The sequence below is a fragment of the Callorhinchus milii genome, unplaced genomic scaffold, assembly GCF_018977255.1.
Source record: "Callorhinchus milii isolate IMCB2004 unplaced genomic scaffold, IMCB_Cmil_1.0 Scaffold16, whole genome shotgun sequence".
Lineage (NCBI taxonomy): Eukaryota > Metazoa > Chordata > Chondrichthyes > Chimaeriformes > Callorhinchidae > Callorhinchus > Callorhinchus milii.
In genome coordinates this window covers 13,191,845-13,219,380 of record NW_024704757.1, presented here as the reverse complement: position 1 = coordinate 13,219,380, position 27,536 = coordinate 13,191,845, and the positions used below count along the sequence as shown (strand labels likewise).

General features: G+C 42.8%; 1 protein-coding gene across 8 annotated transcripts; it reads right to left on the bottom strand.

Annotated features, from left to right (window-relative positions):
• Positions 1-1,105: 1,105 nt before the first annotated feature.
• On the bottom strand, positions 1,106-27,536 carry carhsp1 (calcium regulated heat stable protein 1). 8 transcript variants are annotated; one of them, XM_007893764.2, is made up of 6 exons: positions 22,712-22,752; positions 21,541-21,614; positions 18,143-18,285; positions 11,369-11,577; positions 10,271-10,393; positions 1,106-2,851 (listed from the first exon to the last, which is right to left on the bottom strand). In XM_007893764.2, exons 4-6 carry the CDS (start codon positions 11,530-11,532, stop codon positions 2,689-2,691), a joined length of 450 nt encoding a protein of 149 aa, XP_007891955.1. In that variant the 5' UTR covers positions 11,533-11,577; positions 18,143-18,285; positions 21,541-21,614; positions 22,712-22,752; the 3' UTR covers positions 1,106-2,688. The 8 variants fall into 8 exon arrangements, with proteins under 8 accessions (XP_007891955.1, XP_007891957.1, XP_007891956.1 ...); XM_007893766.2 differs by lacking the exon at positions 18,143-18,285; XM_007893765.2 differs by lacking the exons at positions 21,541-21,614; positions 22,712-22,752 and adding an exon at positions 20,722-20,919.

Genomic DNA, 27,536 nt, shown 5'->3' with positions numbered 1-27,536 from the left:
CACACACAAAGGCGTTAAGACAGGAGTCGACTGTGCATAATCTCCAGAGACAGTCAAATGAAAGAAACAAAATGAATATTGTGTTACCCAAGACAGCCATCATTGTAATTGAAGACACCGAAAACTTTTTATTCAGGATACATTCAATCGTAAAATGCCATGTTTGACTTGATCTGCTAAATGGGAAGAGTTTTTACTGTATGTTGTTTACAAGTAAGGTGGTGGCTGGCGTTTCCTATACTGTTGTTTCAAGAAGCTCACTCTGCTTAGACTGAGCTAAACGTGGCAGTCAATGATTGATAGATATTATTACCATTACTGAACTCTAGTCAAATTCCAATATTCTGATTTTTTCTCCCCCCCCCCCGATAACATTATATGAATCCATAGTTTCAATAAATACAGAAATGATTACAAGGCTTCCAGAATATTTCATTTCTACCGCCCGCCCATAATACTGTTACCATTGCAATAAACTGTTCAGTCCTGTTAAACTATATAAAAAGAAAGTGCTCAAAGATGAATTGCTGATAAGGAACTTTAGTACATAAGGGTACTTCCAAACAACAGGTCAAAAACACCCTAAGTGCTGTCAGAATTTCTGGTTGCATTAGATGACGATAAGTAGTTATTTGCTGTCTTTGACAGTGAGTGACCGAAAAGAAAAGTACCCGAAAAGCAGATCTGTGATCAGTTACATTTTATTCCATTCTCCTTTTGTGGGTATTGATGCACAGGTGGGTAGATATGATCTGGGGACATTGCCAACAGTCAGCAAGAGCAGCAGACTTTGACTTGCGAGCTGTACTCACCTCTCCAGGGATAAAACCTGGACCCTGCTCAGCATGTTCCCCCTACACAAGATGTCACTAATTGAATTACGCTGTGCGTCTCAGGATAAAGTGCATTTTGTTCCAACAGATTAAAACAACCTGTAATAGAGTAGTTCACCATGCCTGCATTCACATCTTTATTTATATCTATTGTTTGTATAATGACCTGGTTTAAAACCATGTTATTTCAGACAAAGGCTGAAACGAGCAACTTTTTAAATATTCCAGTTTAAATATATATATTATATGTACACTAAAAATAAAACAACAGATCATATTTTCCCCTTTATTCAAATGCACTTAAGTTGTATTCACACCCACAACAAGTTTTCAGCATTACATTTATCACAGACCATCCTTACAGATTGAATTACCATCTGAAAAACAATTGTGATCTTCAAAGTGGCAGAAAAATAAATTCCCAAAACATTACATTTCCATTACACATTATTCCTGATCTTTTAACACGTTGGTTCAAAACTTAATTACAATTGGTAAATGTAGTGGATTTTAAATCGTACAACACATGCTAAAGTATATTAAGTGTATAGATCTGTAAATACAGAGCAATGACTTCAGTCATTTATCAAAAGGGTAAAATGCATTCATGCTTGCCTGGGGCTTCAAAAGACAGTAGTGTTATCAGAAGAATAAGGCACTGAGGGACCTGCAAATTAAAATATTCTTCCCACAACATGAGGATAATGAGAAAGGCACAGAATAATGCTTCTTGTGGTGCAGTTAAAAAAACACTACCACCTTAGTCAAACTATCTGTTAATGTGAACCTCATGCACATACTTTAATTGTTTCAAAAGGCTATAATCAAGAAAATATTCAAATTCATTTCCACAGTAAATCGATTGCTCTTGATCTTTGATACTGCACACCAAATCAAGAACTGTTAGTCAATATGTTTCAGCGAATCCTTATCTTTTTATCTAGAATCTTGCCTTTTAATGCCAGCTAGTAACAGGCTCAGAAAACGATTCAAGCCCGATGGATGATCTCCCATTACATAAACCAACATGCCAAAAAGTTTGGGCACGGTATTAAGTATAAAATACTACACATATCAGTAATGTTAAAGTGGGATTCTTAATATGGTGAACATGAATGTACAAGATAGAATTAAAATAAAACTGATTGGGGGAAGGCGTTGAGAAAAGTTTAGTTCATGCACATGGCACAGTTTACTCAAATGCATACCGAGTAACAAATCACCTGGATGTGATCGTTAGATAGTAATCCCATCAAGGGTTTAAGGGTAACTATATACTGTACGACAGCAAGAAGGCAAAGCAATATATCACAGCAGTCACAAAAACCCACTACCTGAGATTAATACCTTGAATTTTTATCTTCTGTATCCTTTGAATTGTATTCAATGGATTAATGAGGCTGGATAAAGGAATGGTGAGAGAATTTAGAGGAAGTCATTCCCAAAACTGCTCTCAAATCCTCTAGTGATCGATTTGGAGAGGTCTTGGAACAAGTTACCCACCTTCTCAAAACGCTGCACATTCTACAGGTGGGACTAGAAACGAAACGAAATGCTGAAACATGGATCCCCAATGGAAAGCTTCACACCTATATTCACTGGCTGAGACAGCATTTCCTGGAAGTGTTATCAGTAAAGTAATTGGAAATGCAACCAACTACTCTAATGAATCGCTCAAAGCACAATTCTTGGGCGGGGTAAGGGGAAGGGTCTTAAAAGTTTTGTAAAAATTACCAGTTTGTAGTTCTGCAAGTAATCTGTTAGAATGCACACAGCATAAACATTTCACTCGGGTATTGGCTCACGTCGAAACGTATGAAGCTCCTCTTCTGCTGGAGAGGACGTCTCAGCATCTTTAGGAACTGAAGACATGACCCGACCACGTTTCGTGTTTCGATCCCGGTGCGAGGTGGGTGATCACCACTTCCACGGCCTGCAGCTTCTGGTTTTTAGGAGGAATGTTGCAGACCTTGTAAGAAACCTCATCGCCTTCCATTGGCACATATTCTCCTTCAATACTAGTGGCAGAAAAAAAAAGAACATACTCGAGTTAAGGAGGATACAATGGTTTTTTTATTCAGAAAAAGCTAAGTGTAGAACCTGCCAGGAGTTGTGTGGTGAGTGAGAATTAGGAAACGCTATTAATAAACAAACTACAGTGAGTCTCTATATATGGTCCGAGAGCGGTTACAATATACGGTTTGTCTTTGCAGATAAGTTGGTGAACTGCAAAATTTCAAGATTTCCATCAGCTCTAAAATCACACTGTGGATAAAGAACATTGCGCATTATGTAAAGGCATAATATACCAAGCCTTGGGTCTGACCCCACCTGATGCAATGTCTATGTGACTCACTCCTGAAGTTTCAGCCTGTGGGTAGGCTGCTGCAACTCTGCTCTGTGGAAAATAGTTGACTCTAAAGCTGTTATCAGCAGCAGATCTTTTTTTTTGCAATATTTAATGATGTTGAACTTGCAGGTGGGAGCTGGTACATGCCGGTAAGCACCAGAACAACCCCCAATGTTTCGTCTGTGCGATTAAGAAGCCAAACTTTTGCCAACACAGGATGCGAGTTTGTTTTACAGCATCTTGATCAGAACCATTTTGTCAAATGATGGCATGAAGTATCAATTCTCATATTGTACGCCTACACTTTGAACTATTATACTTACTGCAGATTAATTTTTTTATGGTACTATGTATTATATGATCCTTTTGCTCCCGATTTACAATTAGACAAGCTATTTAAATTCTGCAATGAAGATTTCTAAATCTCAGTACGTTGGCATCTGAAAATCAGTAATTTCTAACGAGATTCCCGCATCAGAACTGGAAATGGCCTGAACTGACCCACGGGAATTCTGCTCTGATGAGATAGTGGAATTCACATGGGTCAGTGTGACCTAGAAACATACTTTTATTGGAAAAAGTCCCAATTTGTAACTCGGGAATCTTACTGGGGAATCAGATTAGACAACATCGCTTATCTGAAGACGGCCAAGTTCTTTTTCTCTATGTTGTTTAAGCATCACTCTGCAAAGCAACTTGCTGCAAACTAAAAAAAAAGGTGTAAATTGGGTTTCAATTGCCACGATTGCAAAAGCGATTTGTGCTGAAGCAGAGCTGCTGAAAACACATTGGAGAGGGGCTTTACACTTGGATTCATATCACCCTCTGTTATCAATGAAAGCTACAGGTCTCAATCCAGGTTCTGTTCCATTGAGCCACCAGAGACCGTTATATATACACACACACACACGTTACTTATGAGCCAGTTGCACAAACAGGCTTTTGTTTAAACAAACAACTAGTCAGCCAAGCAATATTTTTGCACTTAGCTGCACCAGTGCAGAGCTCTGCTTGGCTCTGGGAAATGATGAATGAAAGCTACAATGACGAAGAATATGTCTGCTTCCATTTCTACGCTGGTCATGTTTTTTCACCACATCTACCTCAGAAGTGGTTAAAAATAATGAAGTAAACATTAAAAACCCTGTACTTGTACCAAGATTCTTCCCTTGTCTACAGTGATCTTACTCGATTTAAGCCGTACTGTATATCAAACACATTGAATAGAAGTCAAATTACTGATTCCTACAAAATAAAGAGATCCTGAAAGACCATCATTAATTAGCAGCTTAATAAAATATTGCTGAAAGCTATAGAAGCTACCTTCATTTTTTAATGGGTTGCAAAAAGTAATGCAATGTTAATGTAATGCGTGGGGTATTGCAAACATCGCTGCCCCCCCCCCCCAAAAAAAGATTTTTTACATTTTACCAAACACCACATAAAGATCAGTCTTTCTCTCTGGAAATTTGATGTCAACCTATATAATAAAATAGTCCGGTTATGCAATGCCTGAATGCGAGTCAAGTCGCCGATTGACGGGAGATGCATTTGATCTGTATTGATAACCCCATAATCAGCCTGTCCCCCCCCCCCCCGCTCCCTCCGCTCAGCGGACACCAGCCTGCTCCAGGTCCCCCGCACTTCCCGCCCCACCATTAGCGGTCGGGCATTCAGCATCTCTGCCCTCACATTCCGGAACTCCATCCCGCAATCCTTCCGCCTCATCCCCTCTCTTACCTCCATTGAAGTCCCATCTAAAGATCTTCCCCTTCGACCGTGCTTTCGACCACCCCCACCCACTCCTGACCCCCCCAACTCCCAGCTCGGGTCCCAAACCTCTGATTGTCCAGCGCCCTGGGACATCTTTCCAACGTGAAGGGCCCGATACACACAAAGTAGGATTTGTCGTTGTGGATGGGAAGAGAGAGAGTTGCTGTGGAATTCATACTTTTTTTTTTAAAACAAAAAATAAAGTAACACTACAAAGAAACCTCTCAAACAACTAACTGCCTTTAGGAGTCTAGGGTTAACAAGCAATTAACTATATATAGACTCGCACAAATACCTGGCAAATTGAATTTCATTACAGCTCCAAAATACCAGAGCAGAGTCAAAGCAACAAAAAAAATCAAACTCTTTGTACAAAGAGGAAGCTATTCCTGTCTTCCTTTCAATGCAATTATTTCAATAATTCACACTTTAATTGGCTAAAAAAAATACACAAAGTGAAGATCTATAAGTTGAGAGTGTGTGTATGGTATTAACAGTTATTGGAATACACCTGGGCTCAAGCAGTTTAATTCCCGACTGTGTCACTTCCTCCGCACTTCCCCCAATTTTAATTGATCTTTGTGGATTAAAGGTTACTATGTGAGCAGATCAGGAGTTAAAATTATTAAACTGAAAACATTTTCTATTCAATTGCTTGAAATGTTCTCAAGGGCAACATCTGCACGTCTTCCTTAACTCTAGTTTAGGTTTTTTACAACTAGTGGTTAGAACAGTGCGAGAGAGAGAAAAAAAAGGGACAAACAGATACCAAGATATCTTAGAGAAGGTGCTCCGATCAAAATGTCTGCCTCCAGACCCTCTCTACCAAGTAGCATTGAAACTAAGGAACTTATGAGGCTTCAGATATCTCCTATTGTAACATCTAGGATTAACTGTTCAACAGCCTGTAAATGATTTGAGTTACTCTTTACACCCGCTCTTCCCTCTGAAGAAAAATCCTCATTGAATCTGTTATTTATGTTCGTTTTCAAGGTTGTTGCTGTCTGTTGACACATCGGCTTAAGCAATGAGGCACATTCGACAACACGGCACTAAAACACAAAGACATTATCGAAAATTGTGCTCAGTTAAGTAGCACCATGCACAGGCAGGACAAAGATTGATTTTAATGGTTGACTGCAGGTCGAACGTGTGGAACAGAAAGATTAGTTTGCACTGGATGTACTTTGCGATTGCTTGTCTGCTTTCAGAGAAATAAACCAGAATCTAACCATAATAAGTTTTATATTATGTCCAACTTAAAAAAGATTTTTTTTTTAAAAAAAACACAAAATAACCCAACATTTGCCAAGTGGCAAATGGGTTTACATAGCAACAGACTGACTGAATTTTAATTCTTTATACAGAAGTTTTGTACGCTTTCCAAACAAAAAACCCTATTGTACATTGTCTAATCTTAAACAATACAGAAGCATTGTTTCAGTAAATAGGAACTGAAACGTTACGGACAGTTTTAGAAACAGAACACGTGGTTTCAGAGCCCGATGTGAAGATTTGTGTGTTGTGGTTTAATACAGAGAAGCTCAATCATTCAAATCAAATAGAGATTGAAGATACATCGAATGGGAGCGTCAGCAGATAACTGTTTCCATTGCATAGTCACCACATTGTTAACATCAGCAATTCACATACCAAACATGTCTTACCAAACTCTGGGCAGTGTTCATTGACTACTGAATGAAACTGTTATTCTGGGATTCACTTGGGAAGAAAGATTTAGTCTGCAACCTGTCTGAACCAATATCCAATCCAGAGTGACCAGTTGCCACACTGAGCGTCAACAGTAGAAGAGTTTTCCCATAAAAAGTCCAGACACACATTTTCGAAAGGCAAGATTAAATTCCCCTGTATATTTTAATGGGTCCAGTGGTCGAGATCATGCATTACAAACATCTTTTGTTTTAAATATAGAGAAGGCCAGAGTAGGAATGACTTCAGTTTGACACAACTTGAAGATCCATCAAAGATCATTCACTTCATAGTTGTTTGTGCAATATTGCAGTGTGCAAATTGACTGCCTCATTCACCTACAAATCAATACAGTTACTAGGCTTTACAGTAAATCCTGTGAAGCGCTTTGAGACGTCTTCTCAATGTGAAAAGGGCTGTATCAAATGCTAGGATTCTGAATCTGTTAACAGAACACACTTGAGAAAGTAAAGATTCAAACCATCCAAGATTGGGAAATTAACCACCCGATGAGCAAGATGAATTGTTTAAAAATAAGAGAATATCTCAACGTCTGGATGGACATTTAATAATCGGGGACTTTAGATTAACCATCTGTTTGAAAAGGGCTTGCAGGCCAAAAGCTATTAAAATATACATTGTGTGTATCAAGGGCACATAATTAAATAATCAGTTTCCATCTGTTTTTCCTTCCTGAAGGCGGTCATTCAAGGTCAGGTTAATTTTCAACCTATTGCTTCTCAAACTCGAGCAATTACTGTTGAGATTATTGATGCCCGGTGCAGACTGCTGCTGGAAGGGATGAGACATCATTTCCAACAGTTGAAGAGATTAGGAGTGGGGAGATGGTGAGAATGATTTTGAACAGCAATTGTAAATCCAGAGGCCGAGGAGTGCCGCGTTATCTAGGGTTTAAATGTTAAAGATTGCCCAAAGGTGGAACCTATCCTCACCCCCAATGTTCAACTGCAAAACACAGTCATTCCACTTTACAGTAAATCCTGTGAAATGCTTTGAAACATCGTCCTGGTGTGAAAGGCACTTTATCAAATGCAAGGATTATTATTATTATTAATCAAACACCTTTTGAAAGTCCACGTAAACAACATCAACTGCACTAGCTTCATCAACCCTCTCCGCTACTTCATCGAAGAATTCAATGATAAGAATTAAGGGATCATTTCTCAGTGGAAGCTGAAGTGTTGAACATACGTTTGAATTTATATCACGTCAACATGCTTCTCAAAGCAACTTTGGTAGAAGAGTTTCAGCGGCGCAAATTGCGACTCGCATCAGATTTATACACAGGTTTTTTTAATGCGATAATCTGAGGCACTTTTTCCTGCATAAAATTGCTTTGACAAGCAAACAACGACTGGGCATAAACGAGAGGAAAAGCACCATCTCTGGATCCATGTTACAAGACAGGCAAAAAACTGCCTCAGTTTTACTCTGCGGTGTTTGCATTTGGAAAAATTTGAAGCCAACACAAAAAGGAGACGTCTCTATTCAAAGTGCTTTGAACCCTTTACTTTATACGTAAAAGGTACTGAACAACCTCCAGGTATTTATTTTATGTTAAAGGTTCTACATAGATGCAAATTGTTGCTACAATTCTAGATCTCCTTTTTTTTAAAAAAATGAAAAGAAAATAGCCACTTCAATAAATGCTCACTGATTTCCACAGGATCACGTTTTTAATAAGCAGCACTCCGTGAATCATTTTCCCAATTACACGTTGAACGAGCCTTTTTCTAAGTCATTAATCTCCAAATCGTAAAGTAAACGGGGACCCGTAGGTTTCTGTTCCTTCAAGAAGGACAAAGGTTAATTTGAGTCATCTCGGCACGTCTCACACAGCACTCCCACCTCAATCCTGTGATTGTCAGATGAGACTTGTTCGTCTCCTGCAGTTGTGACAAACCCTAGGAGTTCTAGTGTCCTGCGCAGCGGTAATTGTGCAGTCTGCAGCCAAACTGCAATATATCAAATGCTTGCAGCCATGGCAACTGAATCAAATTAACAGTCAATAATACTCTTGAAAATTGTATTAAGAGAATGATTGCAAAGTTGCCTTACAATTCAAAAGCCCCTATGGAAATTGGTGAAATAATTGGAATCGTAAGAATACCCTTGAAGTTTCTGCTTTTGAACACAGCGCATAGCTTGTACATGGATGGGATTTATTTACACTGTGATAGTGGCTGCAGTTTGACTATTCGTTCCCAAGATGAACAGCAAGTGGGGGTCCAGCAGGAGCCAAAGGAAGGACTCAAAGGATAAATTGGTCCAAATCCAAACTGGTTCAAAACAATTTGACAACACACATTTCAAACGCCTTTCTACGAGATAAATCTGATGGTTCCATCAGTTGTGTTTGAAGATTAAGTATTTTGATATTGTTTTTGGTATGCACTTACCAACGCTGCTGCACTGCAGAAAACTTTTTCTAACCACACGATAGATCCACAACTTTGAAGAACAAATTGGTCCTTGACCCAATGGTCTTGAGGAAAACATATGAACAGTGCCCTTTGGGTTGTAAATTGCATCAATAGCTAATGAGTTTTTAATTAGCTCCTTGTCCAAGTTCTAGTACTTTTGTCAGTATTCACCCCCTTGAGTTTCCAGTCAGCTATTTGAAGCACTTTGAGACTTCTTCCAGACATGAAAGCACTTGTATAAATTGTTGCAGTTATAGTAGTTACAAGTTGTCGCAATCCCTTCCAATATCAATCTTACAATCACCAAATTCAGAATATGGAAAGAATACTACTCTTACTGTTAGTCTGCTATCTGTCCGACTGATCTCTCTAGCTCCCACAATAATAATAATAATCCTTGCATTTGATATAGCGCTTTTCACGTCGGGAGGACGTCCCAAAGCGCTTCACAGAACACACTGTAAAGTGAATTGACTGTATATTTGTGGGCGAACGCGGCAGCCAATTGCGCACAGCAATGTCCCACAAACAGTCGTAGATTGAAAATGACCAATTTATTATTGTTTTTGGTTTTGGAGGGATTATTATTAGGCTCTGTGTGGAGTAAGGAAACTTGCCCAAGGTTTCGCCCTCTGCCTGGAACTGAACTCAAGTCTCTCGCTTGCAAAGCGAGTGCTCTAACCACTGAGCTACAGGACTCCACAAGCCGAAGGATTTCACGAAAAATTTAATGTGCGTGAAAAAAAAAAAATCAATAGGTTCAAAATCAATCTATAAAAATAACAGTGCAGCAACTCAGCTATAATTGTTTTTAAGAGCAGATGAGATACCACAGCCCAAATAGGAATTTCCCTCACATACAATTCTCTAAATTATAATGCATCACCGGTCACATTAATTCAGTTTGGCTGAATTTGCAGGGTGCATTCATCACTGCTGACAATAAGAGTAGAAAGCAAATATTGCAATCAGAGATGAGAGAGCGTGATGATAAATAAAACAGATTTGCCTGAACTGAACGAAAAGTAAATTTCACACAGCAGACAGTTTCAAAGGCGCTCAACTATCTGGGAATCTGAGAATACCATTCGATTACCTCCAAATTATATCAGCGTGAAAGTGCAAATGTGAAGCAGTTTTTTTTTTTGAGGTAGACTTACTCTGAGATGTGCACGAAGATGTCCGGGTCACCATTTGCAGGGGTGAGGAACCCATGGCCTTTCGAACGGGAAAAGCACTTACAGATCCCTTTGTAAGTGGGTCCTTCTGCTGCTCGTGCAGCCCTGGGTGAGAAACATATAAACGTAAACAGCTCTGCTACACATACCATACATGGTAGACCATTACATTGGGCAGGTCACAGATATATTCACTTCACTCAGCAAGCAGTCTATTACCTTTATAGCATCGTTATGGTGCACAGGCATTCTTTGCATAGAAATTATTCTTATTCGATTTAACAGTGGAAGTTCGACAAGGTGGTTTCAGAAATAAGATACAGGAAGTTAGAAGCGCCGGATATAAATCTTTCCTGGCAAGATTTCTTGCAGAAATTAAAACGGAAATATGCTATACAGGTTGAATGATTTAGCAGATTTAGACTTGAACATTTGTCCATAAAAACAGTTGCGGTCGTACCCTGGTTAATCCTTGATGCTGGTGGTTGAGGGATCATATTCCAACCAATACCATGCCAACAAATTGAAATGGGCAATGAACAGTAAATATGAGGATTGATGGAGACACATCGTGAATACAATCAGCTAAACCTCTGATGTACATTTTGTGTATCACAAGACTAATTGTGGGGCAGAGTCAGACTAATCTCACTAATCCCAATACCCACTGATTTTATTTTAAACAATTTTTTTTAAGATGGGATCCAACCCTGAGAATCCTTAAGGCAACCCGTGGCCTATCGCAAAGCCGGAGCGATTTAACGACACTAATTAAACCCCAGGGAAATAAATGATCACACTTCCTTGCTCATATTAGAAGAAACCAAACTATTAGTTAAGAGAAAGGAGTTTCTCCTGGTGTCCTGCCTAACAAACCTTCAGATAAAAACTGGTCAATCACATAATGGCGGTGTGTTGGATATTTACTGAGCACAAATTGACTGCCATGTTCACCTACAAAATACAGAGTTACATACACTTTACAGTAAACCCTCTGAAGCTTCTTGACCCATTGGGATGACATGATGAAGCACTGCATCAAATGTAAGGATTAATATGATTGTTATTGCTATTACTTACGCAGAGATCGTCCTGGTCCTGCGAGTTGGCAGTGGGCTGGGGATGAGGAAGCCCCTCATTGGGGAGGGGGAGCGCGCCCGCTCTGTCAGACTTTCTGGGAGGTGAAGACCTGATGGAGATAGAGAGGTCGGCGGATGGACTGGAGATGTGGAGTCGGAAGCCATTTCCAAAGAATCGGTAATCGTAGTTCTCACTTAAACGGAATTAACCTGTGGAAATTAAAGGCAAAAGGAAAGCTAACATTACATTGCAGACAGGATTGTGAATTCTGCAGCAAATCTGTCTCCTTGCACCCCCTTTTATATTGTTGTGCGACTGATATCTAAAATAACACCCTTCCCACACATTTATCTTGTTCCAGCACTGCACACCAGGTCTGTCATCTGCCAACATAACACATTTCATTTCCTGGTTAACCTTTTGCCGTCTCTATACGAAGGATTTACTGCACTACGTTGGATATGACGACAATATGAACTGCATTATGAGCATAATATTTTTATCTCATGCCATTTAACACGTCCCTGTGAATCAGAATGTTTAGTACATTTTCTACAGGTGGATCCACGTACATTATAAACTCAGGGATAAGCCATTTTCCCTCAGAATCCTCCAGGGAAGCAAGAAAGAAAAGAGGAGTTTCATACGGTTGGGCTTCGATCAAAGCTTTGCTTCCAGGGATGGAAAGGTAAGATTCTCGCCCTCGACACCATCATTTGTCAAAAACTTTTTTTAAAAAAAAATAATAATCCTTACATTCGAAATAGCATCTTATCACGTCTTCGAGACGCCTCAAAGCGCTTCACAGAATATACTGTAAAGTGAATCGGCTGTATATTTTGTGGGTGAAACTCGGCAGACAATTGCGCACAGCAGCGTCCCGCAAAACAGTCACGGATTGAGTGGAAATCGCCACTCTTCGAGCGTTTTAATGCATTTATGATGAATACTGGGCATCAGAAAGATGAGGAAGGAACTCCAGCTGAGAGACGACGAAGGTTTTCATTCAGGACTTCAAAATGAGCTGTATCGTTTGAATAGTGGCGCTGGGGAGACCAGCTCCACAACACAATGCACTGCAAAGCCACCCCTGGAGCCCTGGTGTGAGGACAACACACAACCTATAGCGTTCACTTTAACATTTTGCAGTGGTGAACCAATCTCTCGTCTGATTCCTGTACAGAAAAACGCTCTCTTCTTGTGTGCACCACGAGGTGACAACATAATAGCCCAGCCCTGAGGAACCTAGCAACAAGAACAACGTCATTCTTTATGGCTTTTCAACACAAGACTCGCAGTGAGAGCAGTGTGTGCGATCTGAAAAAAATCTGTCCAGACGTCTGGTGTGGGTTGGGGTGAGGGGGGGGGAGGGAGGGAGGCGCGGAACAGGAAGGAAACAACTGCTCAAGAAACAGAAAAGATTGCCAATGCCAGAAACCGGAAACAAAAACATCAAATGCTGGAAATACCCATCATGTCAATAATAATATATAATAATCCTTGCATTTGATATAGCACTTTTCACGTCTTCTCGACGTCTCAAAGCGCTTCACAGAATACGCTGTAAAGTGAATTGACTGTATATTTGTGGGCGAAACGCGGCAGCCAATTGCGCACAGCAATGTCTCACAAACAGTCGTGGATTGAAAATGACCAATTTATTATTGTTTTGGAGGGATTATTATTAGGCTCTGTGTGGAGTAAGGAAACTTGCCCAAGGTTTGGCCCTCTGCCTGGAATTGAACTCAGGTCTCTCACTTGCAAAGCGAGTGCTCTAACCACTGAGCTACAGGACTCCACAATAACAACAACTTGCATTTGTGTTGCCCCCACCGCACACCTCAAGCAGGGTAGTGTCCCAGAGCGATTCACACTGGAGAAGCATGACGCTGAGCCGGGGGGGGGGGGGGGGGGGGGGGAGGTGACCGTAGGCACGGTCGAAGAGGAAGGTCTTCAGACGTGACCTCAAGTTGGGGAAGGAAGGGACAAGGTGGAGGGATAGAGGGAGAGTGTTCCAGATGTTCAGGACGTAGTTTTGGAATCGCGCCTGTGGAAGACACTAAATCAAAACGCTAATAGAATTACTCATTTCTTATAGAGACCCAACGCAACCTCTGGAAATGTAACGGCCTATGTTCAGGTTGACGGGCATTGAATCGCACACAATCGGGGTATTCCAGCAGGAATTCCATTCATTTAAGCGAAAAATCAAAAAAAGGGAAGAGTGTTGGGGAGGTGTGGGCGTGCGGGGGGGGTGGCGTTTTCTGAGCCACTGCAGTTTTTCAGTCCATTAGAAGCTGGCGGTAAATTAAGCGGTCAATCAAGTCAACCGTACTTCTAATACAGTAACGCGTGTTAATTATTAGGGCTTCTTTCACAAGAGTTTACTGCACGAAACCTGAAAAAAGCAGTGTGTGTGTGTGTGTGTGTGTATGTATTGACCCAACAGAATGGATCTATTATTAATCACACCATGAAGGGATCCTGCGTAGACACGTATTTAAACGTGGTGCATAAAACGCTTACGTTCACAAAAGAGCACGCGGTAGCCATCTTTATCATGTACCATTCTGAATTCCTCCACCCTCCCCCAAATATAAGAGGGTCTGATGCCCCTTTGCTGATGCTTATACACCGAGAATCTACACCGAGAGGCACAGCCACAAGATGCCAAAGCTGGAGGCTCAGTTGCTGGGGTTTACAGCCCTCAAATCAATCAACTCTTTGGTCAGAATGTGGAAGAAAATAAACCTGCCACTCCAACAGATCAAACTGACACGCTTTTGAAAAGGGAGCTGGACAGGTATTGGACTTAAAACAGAAAGACCAGGGGAGTGGGACTAATAGGACATCTCTGTCAGAAAGCCGGCACAGCCACGGTGGGCTGAACGGCCTCGTTTGACAACTGTAAAATCCTATGATTTAAGCAGTCGTGTAGAAACAGTCTATAGATACCAACGTTTAGATGGGAAGCTGTTTTCCATTACTCACTGTAACATGGACTAATCACATGACTGGCTGCAAAAGGACTTGCTGACCATTCACGTCTTTTATGATCTGCCCACGCTTGTCGGCAGCACACAATGGAGCACAAACAAGAGCGGCTAATGTCCTATTGTTTCAGGTACTTGCGCTGTAAAAACAACCCGAGAAAAGCTGGGCTCTAAGGCAAACAAACACAGCTTAAAAATTAACCTTCGTAAAGGGACCACCTCACGATGTGGTTCCTCGGGTCGAGTGGAAAAAGGACAAAGAGTCCACAAAACTGACTCCAGATCTGATGGCCATTTCAAACACTACATCTACTGAATTCTTTCGGACTCCAAACTGGAATTTGCCAACGGAGCTCCCGTTGAGTTGCTGAAATTGCTCGTTTGTAGAAGTAATAACAATCCTTCATTGGATATAGTGCCTACAATGTCAAAACTTTAACGTCACATTTAGTGACTGCATATCTCTAGGCAGGTTCTGTCTCGCAAAACAGCTGGAAGGTAAGTGATTCAGAACGATTGGCCAGGACACTGGGACGGAATCCCTTCTTTCAGATAACGCCACAGGATCTTTAAACGAACTGTAGCATCGGAGAGAGGAGAAAATAAATTCTTACTTGAGGAATACCTGGCATGGAACAAACCACCAATATAATATATTTACTTTACATTGTGGAATATGTCAGAAGTGCTTTAAAGAAGTGCATAAAACTGGCCTTTTGAGCTTCTTTGCAACCCTCCTCCCGCCCCCATTACATTAACGAAGATTTAAAGCAAAGCATCTTCAAAACCAAGTCAGTGATTCTTCATTCCCATGCGAAATGAACGGCAAGCACTCAAATTACCACCGTACATAACCCTGTGCAAATGCCATGCATGACATTGATCATACACACCCGCGCACTGTATCCGCAAATTTAATAACAGGCAAGTTACAGCGCTGGCGAACAACAGAGTCAGCCCAAACTCAACATTTATAAAAGGCGAGTTAGCCGAGGTCACAATCTTCGCAATGATAAAACTACCCAGTTATTTCCTGCTGGGGATTATTGCTGACCAGGAGATTCCAGATATTTGTTGATGCCATTGATGCTAGGGGTCTGGTTTAATCAGGAAATCAGCTGATTGGGCTGGAAAGCAAACGTCTGCATAACAGCAAAGTCAAGCCACCGGTTGCGCATAAACAGCGATAACCATCTGAAAGTGGGATGAGCAGAGCCAAAACAATTACGTTTTCTGGCAGCTTCCCTTTGCTTTCGCAGGTTTTAATTTCGCACCAGATTTTTCACAGTGCTTCCACTGCAACCGGTGCATCCCACCCAACATCAGTAGGTTGTGGTTGGGGCCGGGTTTGATTTGTTTTGGCCGATAGCCACATTGGAGGACACCGCAGTAACTGCCTTTGGAGATGACAACACTACCTCATTTGCACTGAATGGAGGGCTCTGATCAACACGGCAAAAGTGATGGAAGAAAAGGGTAGGGATGGCACAACATTAAAGCAGATGGATTTAAGTGGCATTTGAGCCAGATAATATTTGTACAGGACTAACAAGTGTTAGGAGCGTCTCGCCAATAGCTCAGCTGGTAGAGACAACAGCAACAACTTGCATTTATATAGCACCCCTCACGTAGGGTCGAGTCCCAGAGCGCTTAAACTGGAGACTGTCCAGTGTGGAACTTCACCAGACTCAATACGAAGGGCAATTTGTTCAACTTGTTCAATCAACTAGCCAATCTCAGCTGAGGAAACCCGAGCTATTGCCATAAATCTCAGAACACAATTGAGCTTCACAGTCAAATAACTACCAACAGCTACCATATCGGTTCCCACGTAAAGAAAATACACTCCGGGGCAATGTTCCAGAGGGAGCAAGTGTCTGGAAGTGGAGCCCAGCTGGAAAACTCAAACCCTGCTACACATTAAGCGAGTGCGACCTTCGCACGTTCAAAATGGTTCAGTACATTCCACACACAAGCGCTGTCAGTGGCCAATCTCCCATTACCCCTGCATATTGCCCCACCTGCTAATTGTTTCCACACAGCAATCCACGGCTTGCAATGTGGTTAGACACTTTTACGACAATGCACAGAATGAAACCGATCAAAATGCCAATGTCGCTGCGACTTCTGACTAAAGCGACTTCAAATGTTGGTCAGGCTGCGGCATTCAAAACATCTCAAGTGTTCTGGTTGTTCAATGACAACCTGGCGCACACACAACAATTGTACATCACTAACTAACCTGTCTGAATATACCCACACTTCAACACATCACATTCAGTCTCATCTAATTATAGACCTTGTCCATTGACTTCCCAGTTTTGTCCTTGAAGCTAATGAGTCAATACAAAGCTGCTGGTACTGCGGTTATCAATGTTTTGCCTTTGCCTAGAAATACAGTCCCATTTCACAGTTTAAAATCTTGACGCTCTTTGGAGAGGTTTCGACAATGTGATACAAGGCACTGTATCAAATGTAAGGATTATTACACTATAGTTTTGGGCAATGGCTTCTGAAAAATACTGAGTCACCATTTTATGGCTTTGCAAAAGACCCGTATCTCAAGGGAAATGTATTTTAATATCAATATTAATCTAGATTAGAAGGAGATCATCCTGAATAACCAATATGTGAATACACGACAACCAGACAGACTGTCGTCTATGAATGTACAGAAGGCACCTTCCTCTCCGGTTTCAAATTTCACAAAACGTGGAGTCTGGTATTAGGCAAGAGGCCAGAGTGTTGGAAATAAACCGAGTGAGAATGGTTCAGTAAACTAACACACGTGCACATCCATTGAAATGGCCAGAAATGTCAAGATTTGGAACTGAAAGGCTATTTAAAGTGTTTACCCAATGTTTATTGATCATATCGACCTGTCCGCTCCCTCCACTCAACCGGCTTGCTCCATGTCCCCCGCCTAACCATCGGCAGTCAGGCCTTCTGCCTCTGCCCCTAACTTTTGGACCCCACAGTCCTTTTGACTTGCTTCCTCCTTTGCCTCCTTCAAGGCACATCTCAAGACCCTTCTCTTCGACTGCAGCTTCAGTCACCCTCCTACACTCGCTACCCTCCACCCCTCCTGATCCCACCCCCCCAGCTCAGGTCCAAATTCCTGTGTGTCCAGCTCCTTGGGACATCCTCTCCACGTGAAAGGCACTACAGTAATGTAATTTATTGTTGCTATTTTCACTTTTGACAGTGATCAATGTATTGCAAAATGAATTGATTTAATACAATGACAAGTTTACATTTACATACAATAGCACCTTTCATGTCAGGAGGATGTCCTGAAGCTTTTAACTGTCCTGACTATTCTTTAAAACGTCAGTTGTAAATTGCAAAATTTATCAACCATGAACTTTGCCTTTATTTCCTTCGTAGCTAAGTCACGCCCTTAGCCTTTGCAAGATTTCTCAGATAGCTTCCTTTATCCTAGTATAACAGCAGTTCTAATTAGCATTGTGATCGAAGAATTAAAGAAACACGATCCTATATATTACAATCTTTTGGCAATATAATTACAGTAGATCTTTTTCACATCAGCTGTTCTGCTAGCATTCACAGACAGATTCCAACATGCCCATACTCAAAACGCTAGCCAAGTTTTGGTCAACAAATTTGACTTAAAATGGACAATACCTTCATGAAATACTTTTGAAAACAAAGATGTTACAAACGTGTGGTTAGCATTCAGTTATAAAAAACACAGGATCCAGGATTGTTATATTGCATTGGGGCCAAAAGAAGTGGGAAAAGAAGAAATCATAAAATTTACCTTTAGGTTCTGCTCCAATTGGTTAACTGCTGGACCTCTGTTCTACAGCGTTTGATCATACATACACGAACAGTGACCTGTGGCTGTTTTTGCCTCTCCTTATAAGTCCTTTTCTCACCCCGTTATGTCCCTTAACCCAGCACCTGGAATAAACACACCCTCTGAGACTCAAGGTCACGTTAAATCTATCCCTCCAATTTAAGTTCCTCCTGTAACTACAGCTTACATTTTCTCTCAAAACACTGCTATCTCAGTCCCCTTGCTCCACAGTTCAAGGTGCTTCAGCCGACTTCCTTCCCTTGTGACGCTATCAATTTTCAGTGCAACTCAGTCAGACAACACCAAGGCAAAAACAGATTCCTGGAACTACAGATAAACTGTAGATATCTCAGAGGGTTTCCAATTAAGTGGCACAACAAAGATCTGGAAAGATTCATACGAAGCTGTGTAATTACAATATGTGATAATGCGCCCACATTGTTTCTGGCTTGCAGCCTGAACGGGAAGGTTTGGAAATAAAGTGCCTCGTGTGTATTTAAAGACTTAGCTTTTAGATCATGCCAGTTTTAATGGTTGCACGTTCAAGTTATGTAAACCAAAATTGCCCACTTACGATTATCAAACCGATCTCATTCTTGGAATATACAATCTTTCAAATTGCTAACAAAATAGCCCCTTGAACAACAACAACATTACATTACATTTGTTTAGCGCCTTTCACGTCGGGAGCACGTCCCAAGGCGCTGGACAGAGGACAGCATTTCAGACCCGAGCTGGGGTCAGGGGTGGGGAAGGGAGGGGAGGGGAAGGGGGGTGGCCGATGGCATGGTCGAAGAGGAGGGTCTTGAGCCGGGACTTGAAGGAGGCTAAGGAGGGGGCGAGGCCGAGTGACTGGGGGATGGAATTCCAGAGCTTGGGGGCAGAGTGGCTGAAGGCTCTCCCGCCGATGGTGGGGTGGGTGGGTCGGGGGATGTGAAGCAGCCGGAGCCGGCTGAGCGGAGGGAACGGGCGGGTTGGTAGGGGGTTAGGAGGTCGCAGAGGTAGGGTGGGGCGAGGCCATGGAGGGCTTTGCATGTGAGGACCAGGATCTTGAATTGGATCCTCTGATGGATAGGGAACCAATGGAGTCGGGCGAGAATGGGGGAGATGGGGTCACGGAGTTTGGTGCGGGAGAGGACACGGGCTGCAGAGTTCTGGATTATCTGCAGCCTGTGGAGGGAGGAGTTGGGAAGGCCAACAAGCGGGACGTTTGTATAGTCGAGCCTGGAGGTGATGAAGGCAGATGTAATAACCAGATTCGGACATTCCTTGCAAATTATTTTTTTAAAAAATCCAAAAGTAAGTACTTATGCAGTTCTTAGTTCCATTATTTGAAAGATACTTACACAAATCATTCAGCCATTCTACTTCCCCTCCCTCCCTCCCTTCTCCCTCCCTTCTCCCTCTTCCCAACCCTCGGAGCATCTAAAGTGTTACCGTGTACTCATGGTGAATAGTGCATCACTACTGCAGACAAAGGGATGATATGTGCTGCGTTTCTTAAAGAGTTCATCAGCATAGTTAACACAAGGAACACATTATGAAACGCTGTAAATTTCACCCCAGCAAACATTTTCCCCCAAGTCCAGGTCTTACATTCTGGAAACAAAAAAAAGGGGAACAAGCGTGAAACCTATTGTTACAGTTGTAAACCGAATACTCCCAGGCCAGGTTGTTTATATACACACAGTATATTTTTAGTTTCTATTTGTGCTCCAGCCTTCCAAAAATTGGACCTTCAATGAGAAAGCCCTGGGAGCATCTGTTCCTGTAGACTGAGGCATGTTATTTTGAGAAGTGTTGCAAGATATATTCCGAGTGAAACAAATATTTGACAACCTAAATCACCCTGTAGACGTGTTATTCCTCGCTCTCTCTCTCTCTCTCTCTCTCTGAAGAACAGAACGTTTTTCCGTGGATGTGGATTAGTTTCTGGATAAAGGGAAGGGAGCAGAGGATAAACAATTTGGGAGCCAAGTCGTAATGGATGAGTGGGGGGGGGGGGGGTGATATGGAACAAAGAGTCTGCACACTGCTGATCACTTATTAAATTCAACCAAATGAAACATACAGAGGAAGTAAACACGGGAGGAACATGTATTCAAGGGCAAGACCTGTTACACACATCTTAGAACCCAGACAGAACTTGCGAAAGTGTGGTCAGCTTCTGATGCGACACATAGTATTTTAGTAAAGCAATTGGAGTGAATCATACTTGATGGCAATGTCTTCTGCTAATGTTTGCAAATCAGTGTTAGAAAGAAGAGGTTAAGATCCACCATACATCGGCAGACAAAAAGCAGTATTTTCCTCCAATATCTGTACAGACACATTCCACACCCTACTTCCTAGCAACCTAATCAGCTCGGTTTCAATTGAGACCTTTGGCCAATTCCAGAGTTGCTCAACAGTTGATTGCTCAAAAGTGAAATTTGGTGTATTTGATCACTCATGCTGCGACCAGTCTTATTGGCAAGACTTGCGCTGCTATCAGGCTGATCGTTATCAGGAAAAAGACACTCCATTACAAATGAACTTACCACTTTAGCAAAATATACACGTCGGTAGAAATGCAGATTTTAGCAGGTCAGTCATATCGTAACCCATGCATTTTGAATCCAGGTCTGTAGCTTGGATTCACCAGGAGTTGTCGAGGCATTCACCTTTCAGTTTGTCTCCTAGTCACAGCCATTTGTCTCCTAGAAGCACTCTATGATAATTAACTCCCTGCCCACCCCACCCCCCACACACACACATACAGGAAAGACAGTATATAAATTCAAGCTGCTAGAAATGCAAGCACGCTAATGCTTCTGTGATATCCTCAATTTATTGGAACGATGCAGATTCTTTAATTCCTCACTGCTGCAGTGAGGCAAATTCATATTATGCTACACTATGTCAGTAAGAGACGCCCCACATAGTCTAGCAATCTGTTAGATCGGAATTGGAACAAAATCCACAACAATTCAGTCAACAACTCCTGTGAATTTCTCCCATTTCTGTTTTTACTACAAATTTTCAGCACTGACGATTTTTCTCTTTATTTAGCACTCCAATAGGCTATCGTTCAATAGCAAACGTATCCTTCATACACACACACACACACACACACTTGCATTTTTGAAGATCCATTAGTCATAACTGGAATACAAAGTTATGCTCTCTTGAGCGATGCTTAGTCCAAGGTAGAAATTCTACAGAGAACAAACAGGAAGGAAGCAATGCAGCACATGATCTGTGGCAAAACACAATTACACTAATGGTTAGCTTACAAAAACTCCTGACATTTTCCATTTCGAGCATGAATATATTATTCCCATAGGTGCAGGAGATTCAGACAAAGATAATACCTGTACCTTTGATCCGTTGGGAGTTGTTGCACATCAGTGTAGCATGACATTTGGTGTTCTATTTGTCTTCTCGCACTTGGCTGTATCCGATTCCGAGAGGCAGATAGATTTTTAAGCTTAGTTTTTCCCAAAGAGAAAGCCCAATAATTTCCTTTCAATCAGTTTGCCGCAATAGCCGTTGCTGATCCACAAATGTACAAATTAAATGCAGATGACAGAATGCACATTGGTCAAAAAAGTACAGCAGCACAAAAACAGCTCACTTTCACAAACAGTGACTAGAGCTGATGTCATCAATACGTTTAATATGACTTATGCAAAGTATGAGTTATGTCAGACTTGCATAGAAATATAAACTCTTGAACAGGACTTGGGCAAATGTATAATTTAGGTGATTATACAGACCAGACTTTTATTTGAGAGTTTTACGTTAACTCTGAAATTCAAAGTTCTGTGCCAAGAACAAAAAAGCATTCACTTTTAGCTCTGGTTTAGGTGGACCGACTACAAATATTTCTCTCCTCTTCCATCCTCTACCAGCCAACCCATGTTTATCAGTTGAATAAATACCTTAAGGCACATTACAATTGTTTCAGTAGAAAAACTGGTCAAACTGGAAACCTCACATAACAGCCAGATGAACTCCCTACACACAATACCTGTGCTGCGCTCAGCTGGTTTTCAAACCCCATCACAAGGGTTTAATGCGTCTCTTAAACTCGCCCCTTTATTGCCGTGTCTTAACAACAACTTGAAGTTTAAAAGCGCTGAAATATCTTTACGTCCTTCGCAATAATTACCGTCTCATGTCATGTCTTTTTTGGGGGCAAATGCGGCAGCCATTTTGCTGTCAGCAAATTGAAGTGAAGTGAATAATCGATCTATTTCCCTGGAGGGTATGACACAAGGGAGAAAAATCCCTGTCTTTTTCAGCAGTGCCACCCAGGGCAAAAGTAAGAGATCTGAGGGCTGTAAACCGGATCACATTTGGTGTCTCTTTGAACTATGCACGCAAAACATGCAATGATACCTTCTTAAAATAATTTACTGAACCCTGCTTGGCTTGGATACGTTTAAGCATCATGATGAGTTTCCGCATGTGTCAAGACAGCTGGCTCACCATAGAAAGCTCTATTGCTGCTAGACATGGCTCCTGCTCTCTCACACTGCCTCTTACCTCCCACTGCGCCTCTCTCTTCCAGTTGTCCTCTGTGCTCTGTCACAAGGTTATACAGGGTACGAGGCAGCAGAGTGGGAGGTATGAGTCATATTCCAGCAGGGCGAAATGTTGGGCAAGTTTCCTTACTCCACACGCCTCTGTTGCCTAGCAGTAAGTAGGAACCCGGTTGTTAGTTGATCGGCAGATTGCTTTTCCTGGGAATAATAATCCCTCATAAAAAAAACCAATAATAATTTGGTCACTCAATCCACGACTGTTTGTGGGACGCTGCTGTGCGCAATTGGCTGCCACATTTTGCCCACAAAAGTTATATAGTCAATCAACTCGTTTTACAATATATTCTGTGAAGCGCTGCGAGAAGTCTTAATGACCTGTTACGCTGCCTTATCAGATGCACGAGTCATGGTTGGGTACTGATCATGCAGCGAAAGATGCACTCGGAAGGGGCGCAGATGCTGAAATTAGCATTAAGGGCAAAAAAGAAGCATTAAGCTGATAAAAAGAGTCACGATTCAATTAATCCATATTTTAATAGGTTATTTTCCCTCCACCTTCTGTAAGTGTTTTAATGCACTAAAGTTTAAGTCTGTTCACAATTCTGCACGGCAAAGAGCAAGGCTGCGGAAAGGCAGGTTTCTTGGCAATTAATGGATTTTGTATTTATTATATATAAAAAATATACATTAGCCTTCTGCGCAAGCTCAACAACTCAATCCTACAAACAGCCATGAAGTGACCAATCCCAATTTTATGAGGGTTTTTTTCGCCCAGGACACAAGAGAAGCTTCCTTCTTTTTTTGGAATTGTGCCATGGGATCTTTCACGTCCACCTGAACAGTCGAACAAGACCTCAGCTTAATGTTCCATCCGAAGGACAGCACTTCCAACAACGCAGCACACCTCCATTACTGTATTGGAGTGTCAGCTTGAACTGTGAGTTTAAAATGTTATATCTCTTGATCCCACAAACTTCCGAATCAAAGGTGCTACCAACTGAGCGAGGCTGATACCCGATGTAGAGGAAAGGTTACAACAGCACTACAATACATTCGTGATGTTAAAAAAAATGGTTTCGCCACAAGTCTCAGATAACAATTTTTTTCGATAGTTGAAAGTCGAACCACTATCCTGTTAACTCTTCAAGATGGTACGATTTCCTCCCGATATATTTCGTAGAATTATTACCCGTTCAATTATTCACCAACGTTCCCAATATATCAAACACTTCCCAATTGCCTTTGCTCAAAACTGCTGTGCTTATTGCTGCATTTTAGATGAGATTGTGCACAAAGGAACACCCAGTGTCAGAGCTGAGATGAAACAGATGCCCATAATGTCGTTCCCAGAAACAACACAAAATCATTCTGTTTTTTTTTTAGAAAAAAAGCATAGCAGGAGCAGCACTGACTCACGGCTGAGACAAGAACTGTACAGCTCCACAAGTGTCTTGTGTGTGACATGCATCTGACTAACACAGTCGCATATTTACGAGCCTAACAAAAAAAATAGATTGAATTTGAAAATTAATTTCCCATTTCCACCGCCTTTCTTTTTGTGCACGTGCAGAACACCACTGTTAAAATATTTATTCGAGTGAACGTGTCTAAAATCCATATCTCCCATTTTGTTCGCCCTCCTTGACTGTTGCCCTTGCCAACGACCACAGTACTTCTTGTAGTTGCGGTTGTACTTCTCCATTCAGGAAAACCGAGCCATTGTGCGCTACACCCTTTTCTACAGTCGGCATCAATGTCGGGCTTTTCACTATACACAGCGTGACAGAAATTCTACGAACGTGTTAATGTTGTGGTAATGTTACGTAAACCAGCTTGTATTGGCGAAGGCGGTTTGATATTGCTGCGTTCTCTCTGTCCGCCTGACGTTCCCGACAACATTTTATTCAGTGCACCAAACGTTAACTTCGCACCTCGGTTCAAGTGAGCTTTTCAACATTAGGTTAAGCTGAGCAGTTTTAGAGAGAGAAATAAAGTCACGTCGGGCATTTAAGAGGATTGTCACGTCGGGGGAGGAGAAGGGGAAAAAATAGCTAGAAGGTTAAGAGGTATTTCATGCTTTGGATTTGCTTTGTTTTTTTAAAAAAAACTCACAGAGTATGAACAATAAAATGAGCTGCTAACAGTTGAATAGAATCGTAGAATCTTACAGCACACAGAAGGAGGCCGTTTGGCCCATCGTGCGTGTACCAGCTCCTTCAAAGAGCTACCAACTCGTCCCACTCTCCCCCTCTTACCCCATAGCCGTGCAATTTTTTCCCCTTTTCATTCCCTTTCGAAAACTACTCTCGAATCTGCTTCCACTGCCGTTTCAGGCGGCGCATTCCAGACCGTAACAAAAGATCCGGGTTAAAAAAAAAAATCTCCTCGTCTCCCCTCTGGTTCTTTTGCCAATTATCTTAAATCTGTATCCTTTGGTTACCGACCCACCTCCCAGAGGAAACAGTTCCTCCCGGTCTACTCTTGCAAACCCTTTCGTAATGTTGAACACCTCAACCTTCTCTGCGCTAAAAACAGCATAATACCAGAATAGAGTGAGAATGTCTGAGCTCTGAGGGGGTCACGCCCATTTGATCTCGTCACCCAAGGGCGTACCTCGTGGTATTTGTTTCTGTGGTCATCGGAGTGAAGATGGGGAAACGGCTGCCTATTAATATTAATATTAATAATAATAATTAGCAGTGATTGACAGCTTCCAGCTCGTCAGTCAGTTACAGCCAGGAAGCAAAGCAAAAACTCTGCATTGTCTTAGAATGTGTTTTAACCTCAGTCTCGGACGAACACCCTCTGCCTGCAATTTACCTTTCTCGCATCAGTCATGCCTCTTTGACAGCTTGACGGTGAATAATGGGAGAGTCTTGTAGTGTGGACCAAGTCCTTTAGGAACTGGGCGGAGGCCATCCGTCCTTCCTGGTTTCCACTTCAACCCAGAAAAGAGACTTCATCCCATCAGTTTAAAATTTTCATCGCCATCCCAGTCAAGTCCAACAATCATATCTGAGCAAGACATCCGTCCTCCCCAGACACCAGTCTGCTGCCAGCTGTGCTGAGATGTTCTTGGCAGAGGCGGATTTAAAAATAGGGCTTTGTGAGAAACACTGGAACAGACATTCCCTGTGCAGTCGTGTTCTCGTTTGCATCCGACACCAGACATTTATTTCTCACTTGTGGAGGAGAACGTACACTCAGCTGCAGCTCATGAGGTGTTCAATTAGTAATCTCATCAGTGGGAATGGTTCTTTTTAAAATTATAAGTCGCTATTTTGTTTGCTCCACACCGCGCCCACCCCCCGCCCTCCGCCCCGGTATTGCACACGATTTTTAGAGGATTTGGGGGAAAATCTGCATGTTTTACTACGGTCCCGATGGCGTTTCGCGTTGGCAATGGCGACTCGCTCGCGGTGCGAAATAAAACAACAAACCGCAAAGCGGGAAACCTCAGCAATTCCCAACGGTGTCGGTTCTAGATTCGCCGCCGGCCCCCCCCCCCCACACAAAAAAAACTCAAAAGGCTTTACATTCGGTGCGGAAAAAAAAAACCATCGCGGTTTCCATGCCAAAAAAAAGCGCCGGATTTCCCCCTCTCCCCCCCTTCCCCCCTCCCCCCCACCGCCTCGAACACGAAGGCGCCTCAGCCGACAGCTTTGAACAAGGACAGTTACTTTAAGGATAAAAGTGCAAAAGAAAAGAGAAAGGGAAGAAGAAGGAATTCAGGGCCCGACATCTGACTCGGGATTTGATTGATCAAATACCCCCTCAGAGGGGAGAGAGCAGCTCAGGAGCAGCGGTGACCACCAGTGCACAGTCACTACACAAAAGAGGCGCTCCACTGTGAGAGCGGCGCAGCGGCGACAATGTGTCCGAATGCGGCGACAATGTGTCCGAATGCGGCGACAATGTGTCCGAATGCGGCGACAATGTGTCCGAATGCGACGACAATGTGTCCGAATGCGGCGACAATGAGTCCGAATGCGGCGACAATGTATCCGAATGCGGCGACAATGTGTCCGAATGCGGCGACAATGTATCGAGTTCTCGGCGCCGCGGACGGTGACGCGGCGACAATGTAGCTCCGCGGCGGCGGCGACAACAACAACAACGCACCATTTCCAGAGACCTCCGAACCATCCGCTCTCGACCAGAAATGCAACACAACACAAACTCACAAACGCACACAAACTCGTCCATTTGCTCGGGGGAGGGGAGGGGGGGAGGGGGGGGGAGGGGAGGGGGGGAGGGGAGGGGGGGAGAGGGGGGGGGGGGGAGGGGGGGAGGGGGGGGGGGAGGGGGGGGAGTGGGGGGGTCCCAGGTTTCGTTCGCGTTTCTTTGCACTCACCTTCTTGTTAGCTGAGATATTCGAGGGTAGTTTGGGGGGGTTGGGGGGGGGCGGTGGTTGGGGTGGGGTGGGGTTGCGGGGGGGGCGGTGGTGGGGTTGGGTGAGGTGCAGTGGGTGGGGGGGGGTTGGGGTGCGGTGGGGGGGGGGGTGGGGTGGGGGGGGGGTTGGGGGTGCGGTGGGGGGGTTGGGGTGCGGTGGGTGGGGGTGTGGGGGTGCGGTGGGGGGGGGGTGTGGGGGTGAAGCCTCGTTACCTTCAGGGTCTCCGGGTTCAGTTCCTGCCTCGTGTCCCAACTGCTGTTGCACTAAAAGTAAAGGCACAAGTTGGCGACTCCGCTCCACTCGGGAAGCGATCTGTGTGGCTCTGTGAGTGTGAGAGAGAGAGAGAGAGAGAGAGAGTGAGTGTGTGGGGAAAAAAAAGCGCGCACACGTTTGGTGTTCGTGCCACCACTTTCCCCCCTTAACGCAAACCCCC

Bases quoted from the DNA above. Each gene is read 5' to 3' on its own strand.
- carhsp1 (XM_042340935.1), bottom strand. From the start codon at position 11,532: ATGGCTTCCGACTCCACATCTCCAGTCCATCCGCCGACCTCTCTATCT. The intron at 10,394-11,368 runs GTAAGTAATAGC...TTTCTCACCCAG, and splicing joins AGGACCAGGACGATCTCTGC to GGCTGCACGAGCAGCAGAAG. The intron at 2,852-10,270 runs GTAAGTCTACCT...TTCTGCCACTAG, and splicing joins ATCTTCGTGCACATCTCAGA to TATTGAAGGAGAATATGTGC.